General features: G+C 38.8%; 1 protein-coding gene across 2 annotated transcripts; it reads right to left on the bottom strand.

Moving 5' to 3' along the window:
- Nucleotides 1-903: 903 nt before the first annotated feature.
- Nucleotides 904-27,877, bottom strand: IL20RB (interleukin 20 receptor subunit beta). 2 transcript variants are annotated; one of them, XM_007493920.3, is made up of 7 exons: nucleotides 27,614-27,877; nucleotides 17,961-18,087; nucleotides 16,120-16,310; nucleotides 12,073-12,197; nucleotides 7,219-7,369; nucleotides 5,082-5,224; nucleotides 904-2,000 (listed from the first exon to the last, which is right to left on the bottom strand). In XM_007493920.3, exons 1-7 carry the CDS (start codon nucleotides 27,684-27,686, stop codon nucleotides 1,875-1,877), a joined length of 936 nt encoding a protein of 311 aa, XP_007493982.2. In that variant the 5' UTR covers nucleotides 27,687-27,877; the 3' UTR covers nucleotides 904-1,874. The 2 variants fall into 2 exon arrangements, with proteins under 2 accessions (XP_007493982.2, XP_056649640.1); XM_056793662.1 differs by lacking the exon at nucleotides 27,614-27,877 and adding an exon at nucleotides 27,392-27,513.

Raw genomic sequence — 27,877 nt, 5'->3', positions numbered from 1 at the left:
ACTACCTGGCCAGCCCACTTCCATTTCTGGTATACTGTACTACTACTACTACTACTACTACTACTACTACTACTACTACTACTACTACTACTACTACTACTAACAACAACAACAACAACAATAACATCTATGGAGCTAGTACCTACTCTTCCAGGAACTATACAAGCAAAGTGTTTTACAAATATCATCTCATTTGATTCTCACAAAAACCACAGAAAGTAAATAATAGTTTAACCTTCATTTTACAGCTAAAGAAACTGAGGCAAATTCATACAGCTAGTAAGTATCTGATTCCAGTCCTCAATGATGAATTTTACACATTTCACATGCCAGTCCTACATGATTTCTGTTAATATGCATCAAACCTGCTTACATCTTCTTGGGTATCTGTGTGGTTTTTTTCTTCATAAACTGTTGGATTACTTCTAAGTGTAATTCTTATAAAGTCATGGTGTTCTGGGAGTCTCAGAAGCAGCATTAACATCACCCAGAGATTATATGTGTTAAAATAGAAGACAGTTTTTGTGGCTGCAAGTAGTCTGGTACCCTTGGGAGAGAGGGACATACAATTTCCCAAATGTGATCTGGCCTAACTTCTATCCAATGCTCGCTTCAGTTACTGACAAATTTTGCCACTCAGCAAAGCAAAAACTTTCTACTTTTAGCAACATTGCACTGTCTACAAATTGCTCTGCATAGCAGTACAAGAAGTAAATAATTTAAGTATTTTTTAAGTAGCCAGTACTTCATAATTATTAAATATAGGTTTGCTAAGATACTGGGGATTCTCCATATATCATAAATACTTAAATGCAAAAAAAAAGTAAATAAATGGATAAAACTACCAATTATGATTTCTTCAAAGAGAGAAATTATGACACAAGCAAACATTGAGAAAAGAAATAATTTGTACTTTCATCCAGCCAGCAAACATTTATTAAGCACATTATGTGGGCAGGTCTCTTTTCTAGCTTTCAAAGAAATAAAAATATAAACAAGATGTGATTTCTGCCCTCAAGGAGCTTACAGTCTAATAGGAAAGGTTCACCTGTGACAGATGGAAGAACATGACTATAAGCTGCTATCCTAAATCATTTGACCCTTTACTATACACTTTTCCATGTCCCGCTATCGCCATGACCTGCTGCAAGTCCTCAGGGCATCTCATTTCAAAAAAGTCCTCCCCAAATGGCTCACCAAGTCTTTATGCTCCCCCAAAAGTTGCGACCCCCATTCCCTTTTCAACAAAAAGAAGTTTTAAAGGTAATAACAATGACTGGAAATGAATGATCTTCAACCAACATATTTCAAAACCTGCAATGACCAAATGGATATCAATATTCCCAAAGCTATCACTCAAGCAGTTCCTGTAGTGGTGGGGTTAGGGGTTGTCTATGAAAGGACACAACTCTCCAGGGTTCATGGTAAGAGTGCTTATGAAGGTATCTGAGTAGAAGACCCTATTGCCAAGTTTTAGCTTGGCTATCACAAAGGTTAGCTTATACCATGAATATATCAGAAAGAATCCACCTAGAATGACTGTTTCATAAAGTTCTGTGGTCGTCTAGACCAACTTCACCATTTTATAGATGAAAAACTTGAAATCCAGAGAAGAGAAGTGACTAGCCCATATTCATATCCTTAGTTAGCAGCAGAACCAAGACTGGAGCCTCGATCTCCAATCTCCAGTCCAATGCACCTTCTGTGATACCAAGATATCTCTGGTAAGAGTCTTCCTGAAGCTATTTCTGTCTAATTGGTAGTTCAGACAAATACTGCAGTGTATCTTGGATGTTCTTGGTCCCTTTTCTAAGTGAAGTCCTTCTCTCTAACAGCTCCTGGTGCCTTCTGATCTGTGTTCCAGCCACAGTACTCTATAAAGCTTCCTGGATCCATGAACGGAAGAGCTCTTCTGGATACATCACTCGAACAATTGTGTCACAGGGTTCAACATCTTCCCTTTTACAGCTTATTAACTTCTGAGGTGAATCTGTTATTTTCTGAAGGGAAAAATGTTTTAAAATTAGCATTCATGAGCATTAATGAATTTTCTGACATTAGCTATGGGTAATTAATTCTCAATCAGGGAGAGACCTAAATTGGGGGTCTCCCAAGAGATCCATCTTGATCTACTAATTAATCTTCATAGCTTACCCAGTCATTCTTTAAGATGCTTCCTGCCACCTTGCTCCCTTCCTACTGTAGTGAATTGACTGGTACAATCACTCCTCACCCCCTTCCACTCCACATTGGCAGTCATCAAATTGAAATATGCAAAACTAGACCCATTTGAAATCTGGCCCCTAGATCTCATCTAGTGTAATCCTCTTATTTTTCACTTAAAGAAATGGAAACCCAGATATGGAAAATGACTTGCCCACAGTCATATTGCTAAGAAGTAGCCGAGATGGGGGTTAAACATAGGGTTTCATAACCTTAAGGCCAGAACTATTTCTAGTACACTGTAGCTATTTCTCCATCCAAAAAGGTCCTTTCCATCCAGTCAGAAAAAGACTGGAGAACCCTAGACTACATCATTCCAAGTCTAAATTTTGTCAATAATCTCAACAGTCTACCAACCAAATCTTTAACCAGAAATAACTAAAAACATTAACTGACATTAATTTCTTCTCTCTGTATTACCTCCTATGCCCTATTGCCCTATCTACCCTCCCTATATGCTTAGAAAGAGTCCAGAGTTAACTGCACATTAAGCAAAATCCTTATGTTCTGCTAGTATTAATTCTAAGACAGAAGAGCAGCAAGGACTAGGTAATTCGGAGTTAAATGACCTGCCCAGGGTCACACAGATATTAAATGTCTGAGGCCATATTTGAACCCAGATCCTGCCAACTTGAGGCCTGGCATTCTATCCACTGTGCTACCTAGCTGCCTCATACATTTATTTTAAAACCTCCATTTTTCAGACCACAAAAACACAAATGTATCAGCCTATAACAAGTCAGCTACTTTGTCCTGTTCCAAAATACTCTAGATGATACTGCACAAAGAATAAAATGGACAAGGCTCACACTTAACAAAAAATCTGAGGGGAGGGAAAGGACATGATTTTTGTAATCCTGGGGAAATGCTCTAAATTAATCAATTAAATAAAAAATTTTTAATTAAAAAAATCTTCATCTCTGCTGTATTGTTATTAGAGGTGGCTAGGTGGTACAATGGATAGAGTACTGGTCTTAGAGTTGGGAACATATGAGTTCAAGTCCACCTCTGATACTTACTGGGTATGGGGCCCTAGGCAAGTCATCTAACCTCTGTTTGCCTCAGTGTCCCCAACTTTAAAGGAAGATAATAGCAGCACCCACCTCCCAGGATTGTGTGAGGATCAAATTTGATACTATAATTGTAAAGTGATTGGCAAAATCCCTAACTCTATTTAACAAATACTTGTCACTGTCTCCTCCCATTCTCCTTGTTAGTCCTGGCATGGAGCAAGATTCAAGTATTCCCTAGAACCATGAAGTCAGATCATTGTTTTCTGCACACGCTGGTGTTGGCCAGATCATGCCTTGGTACCCACCGTCTGGCTCTGATGAAGCTGAGGTGTCAGTCAAATGGAATTAGATGGTGAAAAGGGTGCCTAGTACTGATTCACTCAGAATCAGTGAGTCAGTCAATAAACATTTATTTAGTGCTGGCTATGTACCAGGTACTGTGCTAGGCAATAGGTATACAAAGAAAGGTCAAGGACAGCCCCCACTCTCAAGAAGCTCATAGTCTCATGGGAGCACCATGCACAAACAGCTATGTAGAAACAAGGCAGAGACAGGTTAAATTGGAAATAATCACAGGGGGCAGGCTCTAGTATTAAAGAGAAATTGGAGGGGCAGCTAAGTAGCACAGTACACAGTGTCCCTGGGTAGGTCACTGAACTCCAATTGCCTAGGACTTACCCCATGTCTATCTTAGAGTCAGTACTTAGTTTGATTCTAAAACAGAAGATAAGGTTTAGGATTTAAAGGGGAGAGGGTGAGGGTGAGGGAAATCTCGCAGAAGGTAGGTTTTTAGTTGAAACCTGAAGGAAGTCAGAAAAGCCAAGAGCCAGCAAGAACATGGCCAATGAAAATGGGCAGAGAGAGGAGATGGAGAGTTTTAGTCTTGGAACAACAAGAGGCCAGGATCACTGGATAGCAGATGGTAGAGAGGAGGGGGGGAAGGTACCTTGTAAGAGCCCTGGAAAGGAGAAGTGAGGGGAATGTCAGGTTTGAAGTCACAAGATGTTGGTACTGGAAGGGACCTTAGAAACCAGTTAGTTTAACCCCCACTTTACAGGCAAGAAAACTGAGATCCAGAAAGATGAAGAAACATCCAAAGACAGTAAGTTTGAGTTGGGATTCAAACCCAGGTCCTTTGGCTCCAAGTCTGGACCTTCACAATAGCCACATCCTCCTACTCCTGATTAGTCAATGTAGTGTAATGGGGAACATCTAGTACAGATCCTTCCTTTGACAAATGAAGAAACTGAGGTCTTTAAAGGTGAAGTGACTTGCTGAGTGTTTTTTCCATTACTCAGGCAAGTCACTTCACCTTTAAAGACCTCAGTTTCTTCATTTGTCAAAGGAAGGATCTGTACTAGATGTTCCCCAAGTTCCTTTCCAGTCCCAAGGATCTTAGCCTAATTCAGAATTTCAGTTCCCCACTTGAATTACTGAGACTTTGAATTATTGCTCTCTGATTATTCTGTATCCCAGGGAGAGAAGGAAGTAAACAAATAGAAACTTCTTTATGAACTAGAATATTCCATTCATCCAGGCTCCCAGGAATGTGCAGTCATTCAGACAAATCAAGGCAAGAGGGAGCAATTTGGGGCCCACCGACTCACCACCCACAAGCAAACCAGAGAGAAGCATCACCAGGACCCAAACAATTCTCCTCCACGTGAAAGAAAAGAAAGCTAAGAAACTGTACCACTGCCTCGTGTCATTATTTAGCATCAGATAACAAACAGCTTTTTCCCCTCCTGTGCAGTCAGACGGTCACAATGTACACATGTGCCCCCAGCACGTGTTCCAAACGAAACCCAGTACCTGCCCCATTGTACAGAAACAATCAATAAGTACCAAAGTGTCTGGAAGGACAACAACAGGACAGCAGGAGTATCTCAGCAATTGGCTCATTTTCCAGACCAAGAGAGGCACACCCACTAGAAATAGTACAAAAGCAACCGAGGCGAACAGGACGAGAACCAGCAAAGGGGATTCATCTAGAAACAAAGAAACAAAAGAAAAGTTTATCGGAGCTTACTAAACACATTCTTGTTCCAAGCCTTGAACATGCCACAATTTAAGCAGCAACAGTAGCAACTAAAACTCCTGGCAAAGGCCAGTTTTGTTTTTTTTCAAAGGCCAGTTTTATTCATGGGTGGAACAGGCAATCCCTTACACAATAGAAATGGAGATGTCACCATGCCTGAAATTCCACCATTTACATCATTCCTCTGGCCTAAGGTATAGTTTACAGAAAGGCTTATTAAAATGCAAAGGATCTTAAAGGGGAGGGATAACCTAAGCCACTAAGGATCACTAATACCTTCTTGTGGGGTTAGTTTTTCATTTTAACTGAGAGCCTGAAGCAGTGGTAACAGCTAGAATCTCCATTAGAAGCAAAGCCAGCTGCCACTGATCTAAGTGGAGTGACAGTGGAGGTGCCCTTGGTTATCTGAGGAAGCAGAATGGGGGGTTCCCCTTTTCTGGAAAATGGGGTTTCAGGAAGTAGGGATTCTTTTTTCAAGAATGGATTGATGATGTTTCCAAATTATATTCTGTAAAGTCATTGGTTCATATTATAGAAAAAGCACATTTCTAAATTTAGAGCAAAAGAAAAAAAAATGAAGATCCACATGAACTTTTCCAATCAACAGAATACAAATCAACAGAATACAAATGATCTAAGTGCCTTGAGCTCTTTTCTTTTCCTGCTACTAGCTAGCATTATATAGCCTCTGGGCTGGCTTTTTCCCCCTCAAGAGCTCAGTTTCCTCACCTGGAAAATGAGGAGGCCAGACGAGATGAACTAGTCATAAAATAATAGATTTAGAGCTAGAAACTCTTAAGTAGTGTGTCAGAACTGGTTCAAACTCTGTAGAGGCACTTATAGAATTGTTCAGTGTTGGCATTTACACTTCAGAAATTGGCAAACGCAAATGCAAGCTTAATTTATTTTTTATCGATTGTCTAGATAGACTTGATAAAGTGTTGGAGAAAATGTTACATAATGCAGATTAAACTTAAAAGTATCTCGAATGTACTTTTTTTTTTTTTGAGTCAGTTGTTAAACATTTACCAGCATGTACATAGTAGGAAGGGAAATAGAGGTCATCTAGTTTGGCCCCTTTATTTTACTGATGAAGAATCTGGACCCCAAAATCCCTGAGGCACCTAATCGAGCTAGAATTCAAACCCAAGTCCTCTGACTTAATTCCAGAATTCTTTTTATTATGCCACATTGACTCAGTTTCTTCAGCTCTGAATTTTTGTGAAATAAACCAACATGGAGTGTTTCCATGTAGCTAAAAATATCCACTCTTTCAAATGATTGACTTTTGTCCAAAAGTTTGGCCAATAAAACTGATGGCATCTACTTTCTTAAATATCACAGAACTTTCCAGATCTCATCAAGATGGAATTACTAGATCCTTTTAAATAATTGCCACCCTGAATACCAAATACAAAACCTGCTTTTTAACCAAGTTACTTCAAAAAGACTACACTAGATATGTATGAACCAGACCAAATTTAGCCAGTTCTAGCAACTAGCAATGACTTAGTGCTGCCTGATCCTGAAAGTTCTATTCATGATTTGGCATAATGGGAAACTTACTCAGTTTTCCCTGGTTTTTCCAAATGAATTATTTTTCCCCTCCTCAAAATTTCCTGGGACACTTTATCTAAATCTGTCTTTTGTTCACATCACAATTTACCCCCTGTTATAATCATCTGAATACATGTTATAAATGACCTAATAGAATGTAAGTTCCTTGAGGGAAAGAACTGCTCAATTGTTTTATCTTCATATCTCTCGTGTCTAATATTGTGCCTTGTACAGAGCTGACACCTTAGAAATGGTGGATTTGAATTTTATTAACAAAATTAGTCTGACCTTGGGTGTGTGAAGAGCAAAATTAATGTGGCCAGATTATTCCTAAGCAAATGATCAAAAAAGTAATCCTTCATTCCAAGCAAGTGGGGACATTTTTACCTTGTGCTCTAACACATTCCACCTGGTTGAAGGCACTGCTTCTCTCGATAACTTCCACAATGGTCTGGGCTTTCACACAGTACTCAGCTCCGGCCTCCATAGTCTCCAGATGTACTAGACTACCACCTTCTCTCACAATTTTGTAGAGTACCTTTTAGAAATTTGTAGTGAATAGAGTTATATTCTGGAAATGATTAATAAAATTTTAAAATAATAAAAAATAAAATAAAAATATGATTTATTATTTGTTTATATGGATATGTGATTTGGGGTTTTGGTTTTAAAAGATTACTCTTTTACAAAAATAAATAATATGGAAATAGGTTTGAGTAACAATATATATGTATAACTCAGTAGAATTGCTTGTCAACTACAGGATGGACGGGGAGGGATGAGAGGAGGAAGAAAATATGAATCATGTAACCATGGAAAAAATTTAAGAATAATAAAAAATAAAATGAAAATGATAAATAGAAAAAAAGGCTTCATTTCTATTCCGAATATTGGGGCAAAGGAAAAATTTTATTGACTTGTTTTACAATGACCCACTGAACAACATTCTAATTCTATGAGATAAAGGAATTAGCTAAGATATTTATAATGGCTGTAGAATGGCCATGAAAAGACATCTGTGCACCCTAGTCAATGAGCTTCTATATGTAGTTTAATGGAAAGTACTGGACTTGAACTCAAAATACTGGATTCAAGTCCCTGCCCTATTGCCAACAGGGCTACGTAAGCATGAGTGACTCACATTGACTCAGTCAGCCCTGATTTCTTAATCTATAAAATAAGAGGTTGGATTAGATCATTTACCAGGTATCTAATTACTTCTGGATTCTAGGACTCTAAAATGAAAAACAAACTTTGAAATATTTAAGAATTCTGATTAATGCAATGACCTTGTACCATTCCAGAGTAGCAAATGCAGCATGGTACCAACATTTTGCCTTGAGATGCAGAAAGAGACATCAAATTTTGGACCTGGGCAGTGTGGGAACTTGTTTTTCTTGATTATACATATTTGGTTTAGGCTTTTCTTTTTTTTTTTTCAATGGGGGAGAGGGAGTGAGAATGACTAGCAATAGAGTACTAGAACAATGGGAAGAGAACAAAAAGAAAGCAAGAAGGAATCACAGATAAACAGGATAGCTTTGAAAGTTAAAATATTAAATTTATTATGTACTTTAAGAGAAAAGCAAACTGTATGTAATATAAAGTCACAATTTCATGTGCACCTATAAATGCATATTAGAAAGTGTCTCTTGTTCTCTTCCCACCTCCACTCTGCCATTTATACCTTATTGTTGTCTACTTTGCCTACCCTTAGTCCTACCTCAAGTGGTGACCAATAGGAGAGACTCTGAAGAAAAGATGTTGCTTGAAATCAACAGAAACTCTTCACATGACTCTGATACATGCATGTATGTGTCCAAAAATAACATTGGTCACTGGAGAAGCTATGTGGCACAGAGGATAGGGTGCTGGACCTAGAGTCAGGAAGACCTAATTTAACTTTGGTCTTGGGCATTTACTAGCTGTTTGATCCTGGACAAGTCACTTAACATCTTGAGTCCTCATTTTCCTCAGTTATAAATATATGCTATAAATATAATAGCACCTACTTCACAGGGTTATTCTGAGAATCAAATGAGGAAATATTTATAAAGAGTTTAGCACAATGCCTGGTATAAAATAGGCCTTTAAAAATATTTGTTTTCTCTCCCATCCTCACCCCTCTCCATTATCCCTTAAGATTATTACCTCCTTGAAGGCAAGGCCTGTCTTTTGCCTCTTTTTGCATACCCAGAGCCCAGCACAGTGCCTGGGACACTTTACTGTTGTTGAGCCATTTCAGGTATGTCCAACTTTCCCTGATCCCACTTGGGATTTTGTTGGCAAAGAAGTTAGAATGGTTTACCATTTCCTTCTTCAGCTCATTTTATAGATAAGGAAACTGAGACAAGTTAAGTGATTTGCCCAAAGTCATACAGCTAGTAAGTATTTGAAGCCAGATGTCAAGTAAGGTCCTCCTGATTCCAGATACTGGTGTTTTATCCACTGAACCACCTAGATGTCCTATTGATATATATATATATATATATATATATATATATATATATATATATATATATATATAGCAGGCACTCAATAAATATAGATAGTTCATGTGGAAAAGACAGCCAAGAGAAAGAAGATTTTTTAAAGGATCCTGGATTTTAGGAAATCTTCGAGGCCATCTAGTAGATTCCTCTCATTTTACAGAGAAGCTAAATACCTTGCCATGAGCTAGTGTGTATGTAAGTATCATATAGCTAGTAAATACAGTGATCCCTTACCTACGGAGGGAGTTATGGTCCAGAGACCCCCGTGATAGGTGAAAATCCGGGAAGTAGTGGCGTTATATTTATTTCATTATATATTTTTAGATATTATATATATATATATATATATATATACATATACATATATATATGCTTTATAACCCCTTCCCACTCTCCTACGAACCTTTTCCACACTCTTATTAACCTACAGTCACTGAACCAATCAGCGCCCAGGATACAGAACACAGCGCTATGGTTGGTTGCCTTTTCATTCCATCAGCCAATAGTGTGCCCCGATAAGTGTAACTCCTTGATAACAGAATTAGATTTTTTTTTAAATGAAACTGAAATTGAGCTAAGGGAACCAAGATCTAGGGAGAGAGGACTGTATCTGAGGCAGGATTGAAATGCAAACAATCCTGAATGAAAGTGACTTGTTCTATCCACTACACTAGACTGAGGAAGAGAGAGTGATGGGATTTCCCATCTAGGAAGTGCTCCATTCCAAAGAAACGAGGAATTGCTTGCATGTCCTCTCATCACACATTTCCTGAAACCGATATCCTCTTGGGGTTCCAACCAATAGCATATTGCTCATTCCTGTCCCAGATTGTAAGAGTGAGTACTAAAGACCCGTAGCTTTCAGCAAACTGGGTTTTTTCTTCAGTTTTGGCCCCCATCACTCCTCCTGGTCTGGTGTGCTGATTGCCCAAGTCAGCCTCTGACTTGCCCCAACATACACCCGTTTAGGACTGGTCTCCGAGTTGGTGATCTCTACCCCAATTTTAGCCCCTAAGTAGACAGCCAAGTGGCAGAGTCAGGCTTTTCTTCTCGGTGCCTTCATTATCATAATAAGATCTGGTTCTCAAAGACCTGCTCCTTTTCCCACCCTTTTTTCCAGCACACACCCTATCCCAATTTTCACCTGTGGGTGTAGATGCCCCACCTGCAGCTGCACATTGGCAGACCGAAGCATTATTAAGCCAACTGCAACAAGATGAAAAAGATTGGGAAGTGTTTTGCCACGGTACCCAACTTGTTAGGACACAGTCACTACAAATTAGGACTAATAAATAAGAAAAAACTAGATCAAGGGATAGTAAGGTTCAACCACAGCTTGTAGTTAGTGTCATCTCTCCCAAGAGATTTACGCTGACACTACTGACCGAACTGGGGTCCCACAGGTGAAAGGCTAGACCACTCCAGTAATAAATGGTGCCCCTCCATTCTACAAACACTGGTTTCATTCCTGTTTGGGGCAAGGCGTGCTGCCAGCTAAACAAAGCGGCACTCACAAAAATGGATCTCACAGAAGGGATCAGCCTAAAGCCCTGCCAAAGCAAGCAGCAGAGTAGAAGAAAGGACAGTCGACAAGTGTGTTCTAGAGTGCCAGTAGTAGTATCCATCCTTCCAGAAATGATATCTCTCAAAGATGCAAATATTCCTCGTGTTGGCTGATGATGGGCCCCTCCAATGGCCCTTCACATAGTAATGGATTTCAGTACTTTTGGGGCGGAAATGCGTTCAGTCTCCTAGACAACCTGCCCTTTTATCTCCTTTTTTTTCTTCTTGAATGTCTTGATATTTCATCAATGTGGTCCTTTTCCTCCACATCTTGTAAAAACTCTGTCCATGTTTTACCATGAATCCTCAGTAAAAACATACGGAGGCCAGAAGATGCCTTCTTTGGTTTGGGGGAGGGAGGGAGGGGCTGAGATCCCCGGAAATAAATTCTACTAATAAAACAATTTTTAAATAAAAAAAAAATTTCAAAGCATACTGAAGGCTAGGTTTAAAGTTTGTTGTTTGTTATTATTACAACTAAGCTGGATTTTGTTTTTTAGTCCCTGAAAAGGAACCTTGTGCAAATAAGGAAGACAAGGGGGCAGCTGGGTAGTGCAGTGGATTGACAGCCAGGGTCAGAGGTGGGAGGTCCTGAGTTCAAATTTGGCCTCAAACACTTCCTACCTGTGTGATCTTGGGCAAGTCACTTAACCCCCATTGCCTGGCCTTTACTACTCGTTTTGCCTTGGAACCAACACACAGTATTGATTCTAAGAGAGAAGGTGAGGGTTTTAAGAAAAACTAAAATAATGATGATGACAGTGATAATAATAGCCTTTATACAATACTTTGAGGTTTGTTTGCAAAGAACTTTATAAATATTTACTGCATTTTATCCTCAAAACAATTCTGAGAGGTAGGTGCTATTATTAGTTTATAGATGAGGAAACTGAAGCAAACAGAGGTTAAGTGACTTACCTCAGGACGCAAAGTTTGTATATGTCTGAGGCAAGATCTTGAACTCGGGGGTGTCTGATTCCACAGATGTTTAAGACTCTAAGTTCAGAGCCCTAAGCACTATCCTGCTGAGCTGTCAGAATGAGGAAAATCCCTGCAGAACAGCTCTTGTTCCAGGCCTGCTCCCCTCAGAACAGTTCAGGTTTTTCAAGGTATTGGTAGAATCAGAAAAGGTAAAAGTGAGTAGAATGGCAAAGGCCTTCCTTAGGTCAGATAGAGGAAGTCTCACCTGAGAATTAGGGCTCTTCCTCCAATAAGTAACATTGAATTCAAAATATGGCCCCAAGTCTTCAAATTCCACTATTAAATGATAACCATCCTTGCTCATTTTCATTCTGGGAGAGGTGAGGATAGCTGGAAGAAAGAAAAAACACAGTGAGTGATAGGTTCTCCCCCCACAAGAACAATTTTACGTTCTTTGGAAGAATACTAGAAAAGGAATGCATGTATAAGGACCTAATTCCTCAAGACCTATGGGAAACCATGATGTGCTCAGTGGTAGTAGAGAGGGCTACTTCTGTAGACTATGTGCCTGGGAGGAGTGTCCTCATACATCTTGGATCTTCTGAAAAATGTTAATCCCTTCACTAGATTTGCTATTTAGTAAGGTCTGAAATCAAAGAATCCAGCGTAGTCCCCTTGAACTCTTAATAATATATTAATAATGACTGACTGATTGACTGATTCGCAGCAAATTCAAATAACTCAGCTGGACTTTGCCTATTTTTTATGAGTTTCCTCTTTCTCTCTCTCCTCTCTCTCTCTTTTTCTCTCTCTCTCTCTCTTTCTCTCTCTCTCTCTCTCTCTCTTTCTCTCTCTCTCTCTCTCTCTCTGGAGAAGAAGGAAAAGAGAGAAAATAAATGTTAATTTAAAATATTTTTTAAGGAAGAGCAGAAACAGAATCAGAGCAGATAGAAAAGCAAAGGGGACAAAAGCCATATATGGTGACAATGGCCAAGTCCCCGGAGTGGGAAGCCTCTCTATGTCCAATACCCCAGGGATGCAAGTGAGAAGGCAGCAGTGTAGGAGCAGACGAGGAGCAGAGAAATTCTTAAATCCACTGGAGAACTTCCAGGGAAACCAGAGGAATTCCTAGATCAATATGCCTAGACAACACAGGGCTTGGAGACAAGGAACACCAAGGGACAGAGCTGTCATAAAGAAAAGCCAGCCTAGACTTGGCTTTTTACAGATCTTATGAGCTATACAAACTACGCAGGTCCATATTGACTTTTAGTCTCTATCGACCCTAAGAAACCCCAAAAGAAGTATCTAAGGGAGGTAGAGGCCTGCTAGAAGGGGAAAGGGGAAAGAGTTGTTTGTTTATGGTGCAAATCCTCAATATTCTCTTTCCTAATGCTTTTCTATTTACCTTTGCATTAAAAATATATAGTTATATATTTAATCTTAAAAGCTCTCCCAGAGCACAAGAATTCTTAATGTCTACTAAGTACATGGGGATTTTGTTTTATTTTTTTCCTGAGTGATACTGAAACACTACCCCCACATACAAAAAAAAGATTTGATCCAATTTCCCAGGATTGCCTCTTGGCTCCTTAGTTCTTCTTTCCAGACTGAATAGCTTATATTAATATAATACTTTAAGTAAATTCAATATTTTCATGTCTGCTGCCCAGTTTGAGTCACCATGGCTGACTCACTTTCTTGAAGTCTCTATTCTCCTTCTCCATCTAGAATTTCCTCTCTCTATAAAACTTAAAAATGAAAAAAAAAACTTCAAAACAAAAATAGGATTCATAAAGTTTTTCAAGTCTCTTGCCAAGCCTAGATGTTAATCCTGAAATTTCCTTCTGTCACATTTTCCCTAGCAAAACACAAACCCCAGAAGCCACTAAAATAATATTTTATCTGATCCTTGAATTTAAAAAATGGGAGAAGGGAGCAAATAACTAATAGGTAAAATTTTAAATGTAAAAGCAACTCTTACTAATTCATCTACTGGGTAATAAAACAGCAGGAAGAAAGGGAAGGTAGAGTAGATTCACCAATGTTCCAGCGGTTTCTCTAAGAAATCAGAATTCAGTTCTTCTCTGCTGGATTCTCTTAATAAATTTAGCTACAAATAGTGTTATGCTAGTAAATGTTTGAAAGTGGCTTTCGAGGAGGAAGAAAGTATGCAGGACACACTCATAAGTTTCATGTGCATAATTAACATTTTCTCCATCACTTTCTTAAGTCTAGGCAATCAACAAAGCATTAAAATTTATTTGTAGTATTTACCAATTTCTAAAGGAGGTAAATGTTCACATAGAAAAACATAATAATCAAGAAAAGAGCCAGTTAGAGCTGGCTCCAACATACTCCAGGAAGAGGAAAAGCCTCCAGCTGCTAAGAGGCTTATCCAGCTACCACTACCTCTGTAGCTGCTGTGCTCATTCTCTTCCAACTCACCTTCCTTCTCTTTCTGGAGAACTTATTCTTTTTTTTTTTAATCCTTACTTTCTGTCTTAGAACCAATTTGTATTGGTTCCAAGAGAGAAGAGTGGTAAGGCCTAGGCAATGGGGTTAAGTGACTTGCCCAGGGTCACACAGCTAGGAAGTATCTAAGAGAAGATTTTAACCAGGATCTCCTTTCTCTAGACCTGATTCTCAGTCCACTGAGGTACCCAGCTGCCTCCAGGACAATTTTTTCAAACAGTTGCTATACCAGAAGCTCTGTTCTCCTTTCCAAATTTCTTGATGGGAGTCCTAGGTTCTTTAACCACTTGGGTTCCCTAGGCTTCAGACAATCCAACCTTTCCTTTCCAGAAGAGGTATTATTCGTTTTCACATTTCAGTCAACTGACATTTATTAAGCACTTAGTACTTGCCAGACACGGGGCAGTTGGGTGGAGCAGTGAATAGAGTTCTGGACCTGGAGACAGGAAGACTCCTCTACCAGGGTTCAAATCTAGCTTCAGATACTTACTAGCTGTGTGACCCCAACCAGGTCATTTAATGCTGTTTGCCTTGGTTTCCTCATCTGTAAAATGAGCTAGAAAAGGAAATAGCCAACCACTTCAATATCCTTACCAAGAAAACCCCAAATAAGGTCACCAGGAATTAGATACGACTGAACAACAACTCACCAGGCACTGTGCTAAGCTCTGAGGATGCGAAAAGAAGTAAAGGAGATTCCCTGCCCTCAAGGAGGTCACAGTCATTACTGGCATTATCCTTATTTTGCCAATGAAGAACTAGAAGCTCAATGAAGTTCTGACTTGCCCCAGGTCTCTCAGCCAGTAAGGGTCACTTCAGTTCCACTATTCTTTCTCCTCCTTTCCCTACTTGTTAGAATTCTTTCTGTTTATATCTTTAGAATTTCCTTCTTAAGATTCCTGACTCTAGAGGGCAGCCAGGCAGCTAGAGAAAAGAGGTACTAGGTTCAAATCTAGCCTAAGACATTCCCTAAATGGGCAACCCTACTTAACCCCCATGGCCCAGTCCTTATTGCTCTTCTGTCTTGGAACCAATACGCAGTATTGATTCTAAGAGGGAAGATAAAGGTTTTGTTTTTTAAAAAGAGAGAGTTCATTCTCTGGTTCCCTGCACCTCCAAAGGATGAGGTGAGAATCAGGAATACTTCTGAAGTTATTATATATTAGTGAGAAATAGTGAGGAGGATTGAGTTAAATGAATTAATTTGTGAATGAATAAATGAACATACTGTGTGCCACATCTTGTGCTAACTAATGAGGACACTAAAGCAAGAAACAAAAATGAGGTAGCCCCTACCCTCAGGAGGCTTGGATTTTAATAGGAGAGAGCACCCATAAGAGAGTGGTGATGAGGGAAGGGGACTTGGCTTTAGAATGGGACAGAAATAGTGAGAGGAGCCATAGGGGCATACAATGACCTGGCCTGTCCAGTAGCAGTAGCAGCATTGATTTGCTTATAGTTCTAGCACTAGAAGGAGAGGGGAGAGAGCTGGTAGAAACCAGTGAGAATATGGAAAGCAAAGAGAGGTACAGTGAAGAATGGCTGGATGTAGTAGACTAGGTGAGGCACTCACCGAGCAGGAGATCATGGGCTCCAGGACAGGAATATAACAATAGAACTACATATATAAAGATATTTGTATTTTACTATACCCAAGCTTTGGAAGCTCTGTCTAAAGAATTTGTGGGCTCCTATTCCTGAAGCTCCAAGGTCAGATAAACAAAGAACAAGACAGATTAGATAGACTGATTGATAAAAGATGATAACAAAGATAGATAGATGATATATAAATACGTAAAAGATAAAATAAATGAATAAATAAGAAGAATTAACTTACTTGAGTTGCGATTGAAAAGCTCTTTCAGGGTGCTCCAGGCTGAACTCTGATTGCCCAGTGTTGCTCTGACCCGAAAGTTATAAGCCACAGTGGCCGTGATGTCATCTGTAACGTTACATTCTGGGGTACTAATGGATGAACACCAACTGCTGGGGATCCAGGTGGAACTAGTATAATATCTTTCATATTCTCTGAGACAAAGATAGAAAAACACACAGTAAGATTTGTCAGGAAGACACATGCTATCTGAGTTTGAGGGGGGGACTCTCAGAACCACCCTTTTTACTAATCTTTCCTGTTTTCATGAGACCTGTCTTTCTCCAGCCCCCCAATTTCTAATGCATTTTTCTTTTTCTGATTACTCTTCTGATTATATTTGATTATTTCTTTAAATAGCTTAAAATATCTTAGCACAGTATCTAGTATGTAAGAATATTACTAATGATTAGCTTGCTAATTGCATGTTATCTCCACCATTGGGCCATGAGTAGCCTGATGGAGAAGACTGCTGTAACTGTCTTTCACTATATCCCCAGCACTTAGCCCAATACTTGGCACACTGTAGGTGTTTAATAAATGTTTGCCCATATTTGACCAAGAGCATGCTCTCCTTGGCTACTCCTACTTTCTCCTTTGATATCCATATCACTGTAGTGAGAGAACATTTCCAAATCAGCCAATCACTGATTGAGTGCCCAGTAAACAGCTAAAACTCCCCTTCAGGCATACATGCAGCAAAAAGCTAAACAAAGCATCAGAGAAAGCAGAGATAAAATTTATCTCAATGTGTTTTCAGGTTACCTAGGTGCCTTCAAACTAACACTGAGTTTTCGGGCTACGTGCCCAAACTAAAGCTCAGAGCCCTCTAAAGTCTCATATTTACACAGATTCGATTGTCATCTCTCCCCTTGTTCTGGGATGCTATTCTGATTACATTCAGACTGAGCCAACAATATAGAAGGAGGCAAACTACAAATTCCATTGAATCATGGATCTCAAACTTCCAGAGACTTCAGAAGCCAATTATCCAGCTCCTCATTTGCCAATGAGAAAACTAAGACTCTGTGAGACTAAGTGAGTTGCACAAGATTATACAGGGAGTTGAGTTACAAAGGCAAAATTAAAATTTACAAGATCTCCTAAGTATTAATTCAGTGGTGCGTGTGTCTGTGTGTATTTTCTCTTCTCTGCCAAGGTACTTCCAAAATTCCAGGACTTCCTATGGGGTATGCTATATTGCCAGGGACTAGACGGGGAAAGAAAGATATCATCTAGCTGATTTCTAAAGGAAAAATATTTGTTTACACATGGATATAATTTATAATAAATAGTTCCTGACATTTTGTGATCCATTTGCTCTCCTTCCCTCCCTCTCTTCTCCCTTTCCCAAGACAGTAGGTAATATGATAGTTGTACATGTGCTTTCATGCAATACATATTTCTGTGTTCAGCATGTTGCGAAAGAAGACACATATTTCTTATACAAGAAAAAAGCTCAGGAAGGAAATAGAGGGAAAAATGATATGCTTCAGTCTGCATTCAGACTCCATCAGTTCTTTCTATGGTGGTGGATAGCTTTTTTTCATCCTGAGTCTCTTGGAGTTGTCTTGGTACCTCATATTGTGATAATAATTAAGCCATTCACAATTGATCATCATACACTATTGCTGTTACTGTGTTTGACATTCTCCTAGTTCTGCTCCTGCACTTTGCATCACTTCATAAAAGTCTTTTTAGGGTTTTTTTATGAACATCTGATTCATCATTTCTTATAGCATAATAATATTCCATTATAATCATATAACAGAACTTGGAAAAACATTCTTAAAAATAAAACTTACCCCTGGTACTCAACTGAATAATTTACTATTTTTCCAGGGACAATCACAGGACTCCAAGTCAATATGTGCTTCATGTTAATAGAATGTACAGAAAGGTCCAGAGGGGCTGGTAGAATGGCAGCTGCATCTAGGAAAGACAGCCAGACAAATGTTCAGAGTATTAGATTTGATGTCAGAGCACCTGGATTCAGCTCATGCCTTTGCTCGTTGCTCCCTATATGACTTCGGGGGAACCTGTCAGCATCAGTTTCCCTAACTGGGGTCATAAAGAGTCTGAAACAACTGAAATAACTCAACAACAAATTCTAGGAGCAAGGGCAAGACTGAAAAAGGGATAAGGCTACTCGTTGGGAGTCAATGGCATGATGATGATGATGATGAACAATGTCAAAAACATCTTCTCCATTCCTATTTTTAGTCTTCTTCCCTCTGCCAGGAAGCATGGTTTTTGACCTGGGAGAAATAGAACAAAATATACTAGTAGGGAGTTGGAACTCAAGATAAATGAGGAAGTGAGAGAGAACATAGCTACCATTGAAATGTGTTCGTGTCTCCAGTCCTGGATTAATTGCATCCTAAGGACTCAAAGAATTGGCAGATATCATTACTAAATCACTATCTATAGTCTTGAAAAGACTGCAGAAAATGGGAAAGATGTCATAGAACTAGAAAAAGTCAAATGTCCTGTTTGTTTGGTTTGGTTTTTTTTAAGAAAGAGGATAGGGTGGAGGCTATGAACTATAGAAAAATTAACTTGATTTTAATTCCTGGCAAAATTTTAGATCTTAAAAATTTCAAAAATTTATTGGTATACTTTATTTTCCCCATAATTTTGATTTCTGCTTGTCTCCTTCAGTCCTTTTCTCAGTGAGTTCTCGGTTACAAATGAAAAGAATAAGGAAGTAAAGCATATCAAAATACCAAGTAACATCTAATCTGAATCTGACAATAATCCACAATCAGAAGCTTCCTCTTTTGCAAAGAAGGGATTCTTTCTCATTCTCAGCTACTATCTGGAGTCTTTTGGTCAGGATTCAGTTTTTGTTTTTTAGTTCTGTTAGAATTCTCGTAGTTATTGTGTTTAACATTTTCTTGGTTCTGTTAACTTCACTCTGTATTAATTTATGTTAATTTTTCCAAGTTTTCCTGGAGCCTTTAGAAGTGTCATTTCTCATTTCTCATAGCACAACAATAATTTATTACATTCAGGTGAAACAATGCATTTAATAATTTTCAGACCAATGAGTACCTACTTTATTTCTAGGCCTTTGCAACCATAAAAATGTGGCTATAAATATTAATATATGGGACTTTTATCATCTATTATTACTATTAATTATTTAATAAATGTTAATAAATTTTACTTAGTAAAATTAATGTATGTTATTAATTATAATTAATAATGAGATCAGATTAAATTATTTCTAGTGTTCCTTGTAACTCTAAACTCTCTGACTACCTTTTGGTGTCTGCTATGCATGAAAGTCATCAGGACTTTAGTTACCTTTTCACTTTCAAGTTTCTTTGGGGTGAATATGCATTCATAAACCTAATATTTGCCCCCCCCAAAGCATACAGTGAAGCAATAAATCATCCCAGCCTGATACTAAATATTTCCCCTGACTAAATTTTGATTGTTTAAAAAATATCCCAATTCAAAATGATTCGCTCTCCTTGTTAATAAGATTTCCCAAATGATTCCTTTATACAGACAAAATATTTTCCTATTTGTAATCAGCTTCATTTCTTATACTTAAATTCCATTCTGTTCTCCTTCTTTCAGCCCTGTCGATTAGTGTTTCTAGTTTACTATGTCCTCGTGTGATTTGGAAGACATATCATTCACAGTTTAGTTTGCTTTACCCAAATTTGTAGAAATTAATTAGACCTGCCCCTCAGGGTTTCCTCTTTTGTTTTACTTCTGAATCCCTCTCTTTCTATTCCTTCCATTTGTTTCAAATTCTGCCCTTTCCCTTCTCCTGTAAGGCAGTTTCTTTTGGAATTCAGAATTTTTGTTCAGTCGTGTCTAATACTTTATGACTTTATTCGAGGTTCTCTTGGCCAAGATACCGAAGCTATTTTCCATTTTCTTCTCAAGCTCATTTTACAGATGAGGAACTGAGGCACACAATGTTAAGTGACTTGTTCAGGGTCACCCAGTGAATAAGGAAGTGTCTAACACCAGATATGAACTCAGAAAGATGAGTCTTTCTGACTACAGGCCTGGCACTCTATCTACTGCACCACTTAGATGCCCAGAATTCAGAAGGCAAGAGCAAAAAAGCATTCCAGGTGAGAGGCCATGCTATGCCGATTGCCAGAGCTGTGCCAAGAGAGTGTGGGAGTAAGACTGGGAACAGACTGATCCCAGGAACAGTACTGGACTTCCCATGGCATGTTGAGAGGCCCAGACAAGAGTGATTAAGCTCCTCCTGACCCACCTCAGTCATGCAGACCCAACAGAAGCTGAGAAGAGGCATAAGGCAGAATGCCATATTGTCTTAAGTTCTACAATTCCACCTACGATGAAAAAACCACATTAAGTTGTTCTGTGAATTTGCAATCATTTTAAAACAAATAATTGGACAGAAATATGGCACCCACCAGCAAGGTTTTGCCCAATGGCTAGGAGAGTTTTCAAAGAGGAGTCCTTTCTGTATTCCATAGTCATGAAAATTACTTTTTTCTATTACACTAAATGGGCAATTTGGTGGCAAAGTGGACAGCACCAGGCCTGAAAACTTATCTTCCTGAGTTCAAATTTGGTTTCAGATACTTAATAGCTATGTGACCCTGGTCAACTCATTTAACCCTATTTGCCTCAGTTTCACCATCTGTAAAATGAACTAGAGAAGGAAATAGCAAACCACTCTAGTATCTTTGCAAAATCCCAAAAAACAACAAGAGTCATGAAGAGCTGGACACAACTGAACAACAACATTCTATTGCATGCTTTTGTTAGCTTGTGTGCTTGTAGGGAAACCAAAACCCCTTTTAGACATACAAGGTATAATCTGATGTTCCCAAGAAAGACTCTGAATGGAACATGAGTCATCAGGATTATTTTTAGAGAAACCATACAGGAGTGTATTGCTGTCATCTCCTAATAGGACTTGATCTAATTGTTCAATTTTTCAATGTGAGCATTTGCACTTCAGAAATCAGTAAATAGTAAATCAAGGTTTGGTTTTTGTTGCTTTCAATTATCTAGACTTCTAAAAATTGATGGAGAAAATGCCAACAATGTAGATTAAATTTTAAAGTGTCATATGTACATTTTTTTTCCAGAGGGACAGTTGTCAAACATCTACCACCCTTGCCCTGCAAAACTAAACCCAATCTGTCATTTTGGAGGAAAGAACTAACACAGAAATTAAACTAAAAATCAAATCATGATGCCTCTTATTTCTATGGTGCTTGAAGTTTAGAAAACACTTTCTTCACCAAAAAAGCCTATGATAATATAATTAAAGTATTATCATGCCCATTTGGCATATGAAAAATGGACTTAGAAAGGGTGATTTACCTAGGTAGTCTCACAAGTAAGTATTACAGCCACATTTCAAACTCGTCTTCTGATTCCAAATCCAAGGTCCTTTCTATCACTCCTCTTTCCTCTCCTCCACCACCGCCATCTTACTCTGTACAGGTAGCTCCCTACATTCAAGTAGACAGGTCTTACTACCATTACCAGCCATTCTGTTTCTCCTCTAAATATGACTTAGTTCTTCTTTCATCTTTATTATGTCCCTTTCCTGAGTAATTCTATTTTGACTTTATATGCTCTAATAAAACTCTAAACAAAACCGCCATTTTCATTAATACTGGCAATAAATATATCACAAGTTTAAGTTGCAATATCTCTTGTATTAGCTATCCAATTCTTAATTTTAAAAAACTGTAGTCTTGGCTCTAAAGGCATAACTTCCCTAAAGACTGAGCCAATATTATGGATCTAGATAAGAAAGTGCACTGGATCTTAAGTCAGGAAAACCAAAGTTCAAATCCAGCCTCAGACACTTATTAGCTGTGTGACCTTGGACAAATCTCTTAACTTCTGTCTGTCTGTTTCATCACCTGCAAAATGGGGGTCATAATAGTGCCTACCGTCCAGGATTGTTAGGAAAGTAAAATAAGGCAATATTTGGAAAGCTCTTAGCATAGGACTTGGTTTTTAATAGGTATTTTATTTTATTGTTTTAAACCCTTACCTTCTGCTTTGGAATCAATACTATGCATTGGTTCCAAGGTAGAAGAGAAGGAAGGGCTAGGCAATGAGAAGTAAGTGATTTGCACAGGGTCACAGCTAGGAAGTGTCTGAGGCCAGATTTGATCCTAGGACCTCCCATCTCTAAGTCTAGCTCTCAATCCACTGAGCTATCCAGCTGAGCCCTGGATAGGTATTTTAAATGACTTATTTCCTTCCTCCTTTCCTTACTTCCTTCTTCATAAGAATTCTAAAATAAACTATTTTCTCTGCTTAATTAAAGGTGATAAATTACTTAATTTCTGGGTTTGAGGATTCCAGATTTAGAAATGAAAGGGGACTTAAGAGTCATCTAGTTCAACCTGCTTATTTTACACAGGAGGTCAAAGGTGTAAAGTGAGGGTCCCCTATGTCACACAGATCATAAAATAGTGAAGCTAAGTCCTCCAAATCCAAATCTAGAATTCTTTTCACAGCACCATCTTGTCTCCCTTGGATTATTGCAACTACATAATCATTCACTGCAATGGAATTAATAAAATGATTCTCCAACAATCACTTGCTTCTATATTCAGTTAAAAAATTCTAGCCACAAATTTTCCCCAGAGGAAGTATCATGTTACAGACATGTTCCTCTTTGTTAATCTATATTAAAGATAAAATTAAAAAAACAAACAGTGCCAACAGTGCCCCCCCCATTTTCTCTCTTCCTCTTCACCCTACTTCTTTGTCCCAAACTTTCAACTTCTTCTCATTCAACTTCTCTATTTATGCTTCCACTTGCATATGGGCACTTTCCTTTTCTGTGGACTTCACCAAAGCCAAGGAGATGATTTTATTTTTTTGTTTGTTTGTTTTATTTTTTTATTAAAAAAATTTTTTTACAAGGAGATGCTTTTAGAGTTCTCTCTCCATCCTTTCAAAGGTCTGCTTCTAGTATTGCTACTCTTGAACCTCTCCTTTTCCCCCTAAATTCTTCATCACTCTCATATGAACTACATTCTTGTTGTTCATGTCCTCCCTCCTCATCCTTAGATGAGCACATACATATGTGAATGTTCAGCACTGCAACAGCCTCACCTGATCATCCCTCAGTGGTAACCACATTGACACCTTCTCAGAATTCTCCACATATTCACATAGTTAGAGATTCTCCACCTACTGTGTGGTATAGTAAGCCACATTGAGCGAACGCCAGCTATCTCTCACGGTCACTAGGACATGAAAATGAACCCCTAATTTTGGTTTTTAGAAACGATGACCCACTGGGGTTATTTGCTATTATTCAAATTTGTTATTCAGTGCTGAAGAGAGAGCAAAAAAATTCACATTTACATAGTGCTTTATTTTAATTTTTTTAATGCTTTCACTAATATAAATGAGTAGCTTTATCTCTATTTTCCATGCCCTTTCATAATGAATATTACCACAGATTCGCGTCAGCAGAAGGGGTGAGGTCCTTAGTGGATGGATATGAAAGCCCATCAGTGATTCTCCCCAACCAAAGCGCTAGGGAGCCTCTGGGCCTCACCCAAAGGGGACAACATTTCCAGGGCGGATGGATCACGGAAAATCTTGAAAGTAAAGTTTTTGTTTAAATTTAGGTCATGGGCACTCCAAAGGGCCAAAGAAAATGGACCCATTGGAAGGCAATCTACTTCTCCAGAAGACCAATTATAGTCCCAGTGGGCGGCCAACAATGTGAACAATTGAAACACCAAATAGGATGGCAACATGAGGTGCAATACTGCATAGGATTGAATGGCAGATAGAGTCATTTGTTAAGTTCTTAAAGGCCTCAGCATTGTGGGGCATTTAAAGGAATAGATGAAAGAGTATCTGCCTTCAGAGAGTTTGCATCTGGGAAGAGGATTGATAAGTAAAAAGTTGAATGAAATAAGAGAGTTCAAAGAGCAATATGTAGGTATAGATGATAAATGTGGAGATAGCTGCGTGGCTCAGTGGATGGAGAGCCAGTTCTAAAGATTCTGGGTTCAAATCTGGCCTCAGACACTTCCTAGCTGTGTGACCCTGGGCAAGTCACTTAACCCTCCTATGCCTATTCCTTACTGCGCTTCTGCCTCAGAACCAATACACAGTATTGATTCTAAGGCACAAGGTAAGGGTTTTTAAATCAATCAATCAATAAACAAATAAATAAATCGAATAAATAAATAAATAAATGATAAATGTACAAAAGGCTTATTTCTGATCAGAAACATGGTATCATGGAGAGAGTGATGAATTAATAGTCCAAAGACCTGAGTTCTGGGCTTTATTGTTGTTGTTCAATCATGTCAGACTCTTTGTGACCTCATTTGGGGTTTTCTTGGCAAATATACTGGAGAGGTTTGTGATTTCCTCCTCCAGCACATTTTATAAATGAGGAAACTGAGGCAAACAAGGTAAAGTGACTTGCCCAGGATCACACAGTTAGTAAGTGTCTGAGGACAGATTTGAACTCAGAAAGATGAGACTTCCTGACTTCAGGCTGAACACTGTAGCTACTGTACCATGAGGGAACTGGACGAGATGACCCCTAAATTCCTTTTCCAGATCTATGAGTCTTGGGTTCCATGGCTTATATGTTATTATATGCTACTTAAAAAAAGGTTTATTATATATTATTATTTATATTATATTACATTTATTAAATTATAGTTATATTATATTACACATATAATGTAGAAAAGTTTCAGAAATTATAAACTTTCTAACTGAATAAGTAGAGAGGATTTTTCTAAAAGAGAATTTCTAAAAATATACTGAATTCTTACCTCCCACTAATACTATATTTTCTGATCCTTCTTTCACAAAATCAACCAAGATGTACTGAGCATGAATTCTGTGCAAGATTCCAAAGAAGTATAGAGTGCCTGCCACCTATTCTCAGAAGGGGTTTATAATTGAGGTAGGCAAAATTAATACAAATAAAACTGTGTGTGTAAGCTAGAAAAAGGCACTGAACCTGGTTGGAGTCAATAAATTGGGATCTGAATCCTCATTCCAGAACTTATCAGTGGTATGACTCTGGTCAAGTCACCTTTCTCCTCTCTGAGCCTATGGAGTGGCAAAACCTTTATTGTACTACCTGCCTTGGAGGGTTGTTGTGAGTAAAGCACAAAGGCTTCAAGATGCCAGAGAAATATGACCCATTATTAATACCAATAAGGAAATCTTGGGGGCAGCTGGGTGACTCAGTGGATGGAGAGCCAGGCCAGAGATGGGTTCAAACCTGGCCTCATACACTTCCTAGCTGTGTGACCCTGGGCAAGTCACTTAACCCCCATTGCCTAGCCCTCACCACTCTTCTGCCTTGGAACCAATACACAGTATTGATTCTCAGTCAGAAGGTAAAGGTTTAAAAAAAAGAGAATTTTAAATCTGGCTTCAAACACCTACTAGCTGTGTGGCCCTGCACAAGCCACTCAACTTGGTTGCTTTAATATATCGAAGAAGGAAATGGAACTCTAGTACATTTGCCAAGAAAACCCCATGGACAGTACGGTCCACAAGATCATGAAGAGCTGGACGTAACTGGGCAATAAAATACGATTTCCAACACATTGCCTATAATATGTATGAATTAAAAATTATTCACACAGATAGAAAGTCTGGTGGGGGTTTGGAAGCTAGAATTAATGAAAGCTAAAATTAAATGAATAAATAAATTAATAAATTAAATAAAATTAATGAAAGCTAAAGCAGAGGAGGATTGATTCATAGAAAAGAATGTACTTGAAGTGGGCAATGAAGGATTCAGAAGACAAAAAGAAAGAAAAGAAAAGGAAGAACACACTCTAGGCAACGAATGACGCAAGCAGAGACAAAACGGGGGAAATGGTACGCCATGTCTGTGAGGAGCCTGGGTTGACGTTTCATTTAGAAAAAGAAGGTTGCCTCAATATAGGATGGGTCAGAGAGTTTATAGATTGGCTGTCACAGTCAGCAAAGAGTCACTATCTGTTTTGAGCAAAGATTTAGCAGGTAAAAAAACAGATAGTAAAACTCATAGAGGAAAAAAAAAGAAAAAAGAAGCATGGTCCAAAAGTTACAAATGGCACATTTATGAAATGCTGTCCTATGCAAACCCTGAGAAGGTCTTCCTTTCAAAGGAAAAACCACAATGTTGTAGATTCCTGTCAACACTTAAAAGGCAAATTTAAAAAAAGAAACCCCTCTTCAGCAAGCTACGGCATGAAAACAAATCTAAGGCAATTGAGGCTAGGATTTTAGAATGATGAAACAAGCAGAAACAAGTAAACTGAAGCATGGCAGAAGAGTCTGTCAATCTCTGCTGGCTGAGACAATTCCTTCCAACTCAAAGTGTTTGTTTTGTTTGTTAAAATATTATGATAGGAATTGCTTGTCAACTCCAGGAGGTGGGAAGGAAGAGAGGAGGGAGACAACAAGAATCATGTAAGCATAGGGAAAAATTTTAACAATTAAAAATAAAGTGGTATTATATTCCTTCTCCTGGCCTTTTAAAGCTTTTTAATTTTTTAAGGTTTGTAATGATTTGGAACCGATTTCATTCTAATTAATTGTTCCTCCCCAGGTAGGGTTATACTGAAGGGAGAACTTAAAAATTCATAGCATAATTCGCTTCCTTAAAGTATACCTGCAAGGAAGTTTCTGGCACATATACATTTTAAAAACGTTTTTTAAACCCTTACCTTTCATCTTAGAATCAATGCTGTGTATTGGCTCCAAGGCAGAAGAGCAGTAGAGGCTAGGCAATGGGGGTCAAGTGACTTGTCTTAGCTAGAATGTGTGTCTGAGGTCAGATTTGAACCTAGGACCTCCCAGCTCTAGACCAGGCTCTCTATCCACTGAGCCATCCAGCTGCTCCCCACATATATATATATATATATATATATATATATATATATATATTAAACCCTTACCTTCCATCTTGGAATCAATACTGTATATTGGCTCCAAGGCAGAAGAGTAGTAAGGGCTAGGCAATGGGAGTCAAGTGACTTGCCCAGGGTCACACAGCTAGGAAGTGTCTGAGGCCAGATTGGAACCCAGGACCTCCCCTCTCTAGGTCTGACTCTCAATCCACAGAGCTACCCAGCTGCCCCTTACCACATATACATTTTTAAGATTTATAAACTAGAAAACAAGAAAGAAAAAAGAAGCAAAATGCACAGAATTCGTTCAGCCTTTAGAGCTCCTGATTGATATCCCAAGCACCCTTTCCTTGGATCATTCTTACCTTTCAGGCTTGCTGATTGGCAGTTGGAAGATGGACAGAATTCTAAATTAAATTCCTAGTCAGCGTTGGGGGTATTCTGTGCTATTGCTGTTGTAAAGCACAGCCCCACGTTGTCTGTGTCTGCCCCCCAAAGCCCCTGTAGAAAGCAGCTAACCGAAGGGAGGCATTTTGCCTCGTTCCTCCCCACACACGCTCAGGCCCCAAGTGACTGCTCAGTATTACCTGGGAGTAAAGCTGGCATCAAGGTGTAGAGGAGCGCCACAAGCAGGTCTGCAGAGGCTTCTTTCAGAACCATCCTGTGGGGCCAGGCTTAGCTCGGCTCTGGATGGTCTTTTCCCAGAGAAAGTGGCTCACCTGGCTTAGCCATGGTTGGGGCAGCATCCAGATTTTTGGAGTAAAACTTGGAATTTGCTGTTCTGGTAAAGAAGGCTCCAACTGGTGTAACGAGACAGCCAGCAGCCCTCCTCCCTCCTGGTTAGTCATCCT

Source organism: Monodelphis domestica, chromosome 4 (assembly GCF_027887165.1).
Source record: "Monodelphis domestica isolate mMonDom1 chromosome 4, mMonDom1.pri, whole genome shotgun sequence".
Taxonomy (NCBI): domain Eukaryota; kingdom Metazoa; phylum Chordata; class Mammalia; order Didelphimorphia; family Didelphidae; genus Monodelphis; species Monodelphis domestica.
This window is presented reverse-complemented; position numbering and strand designations above follow the sequence as displayed.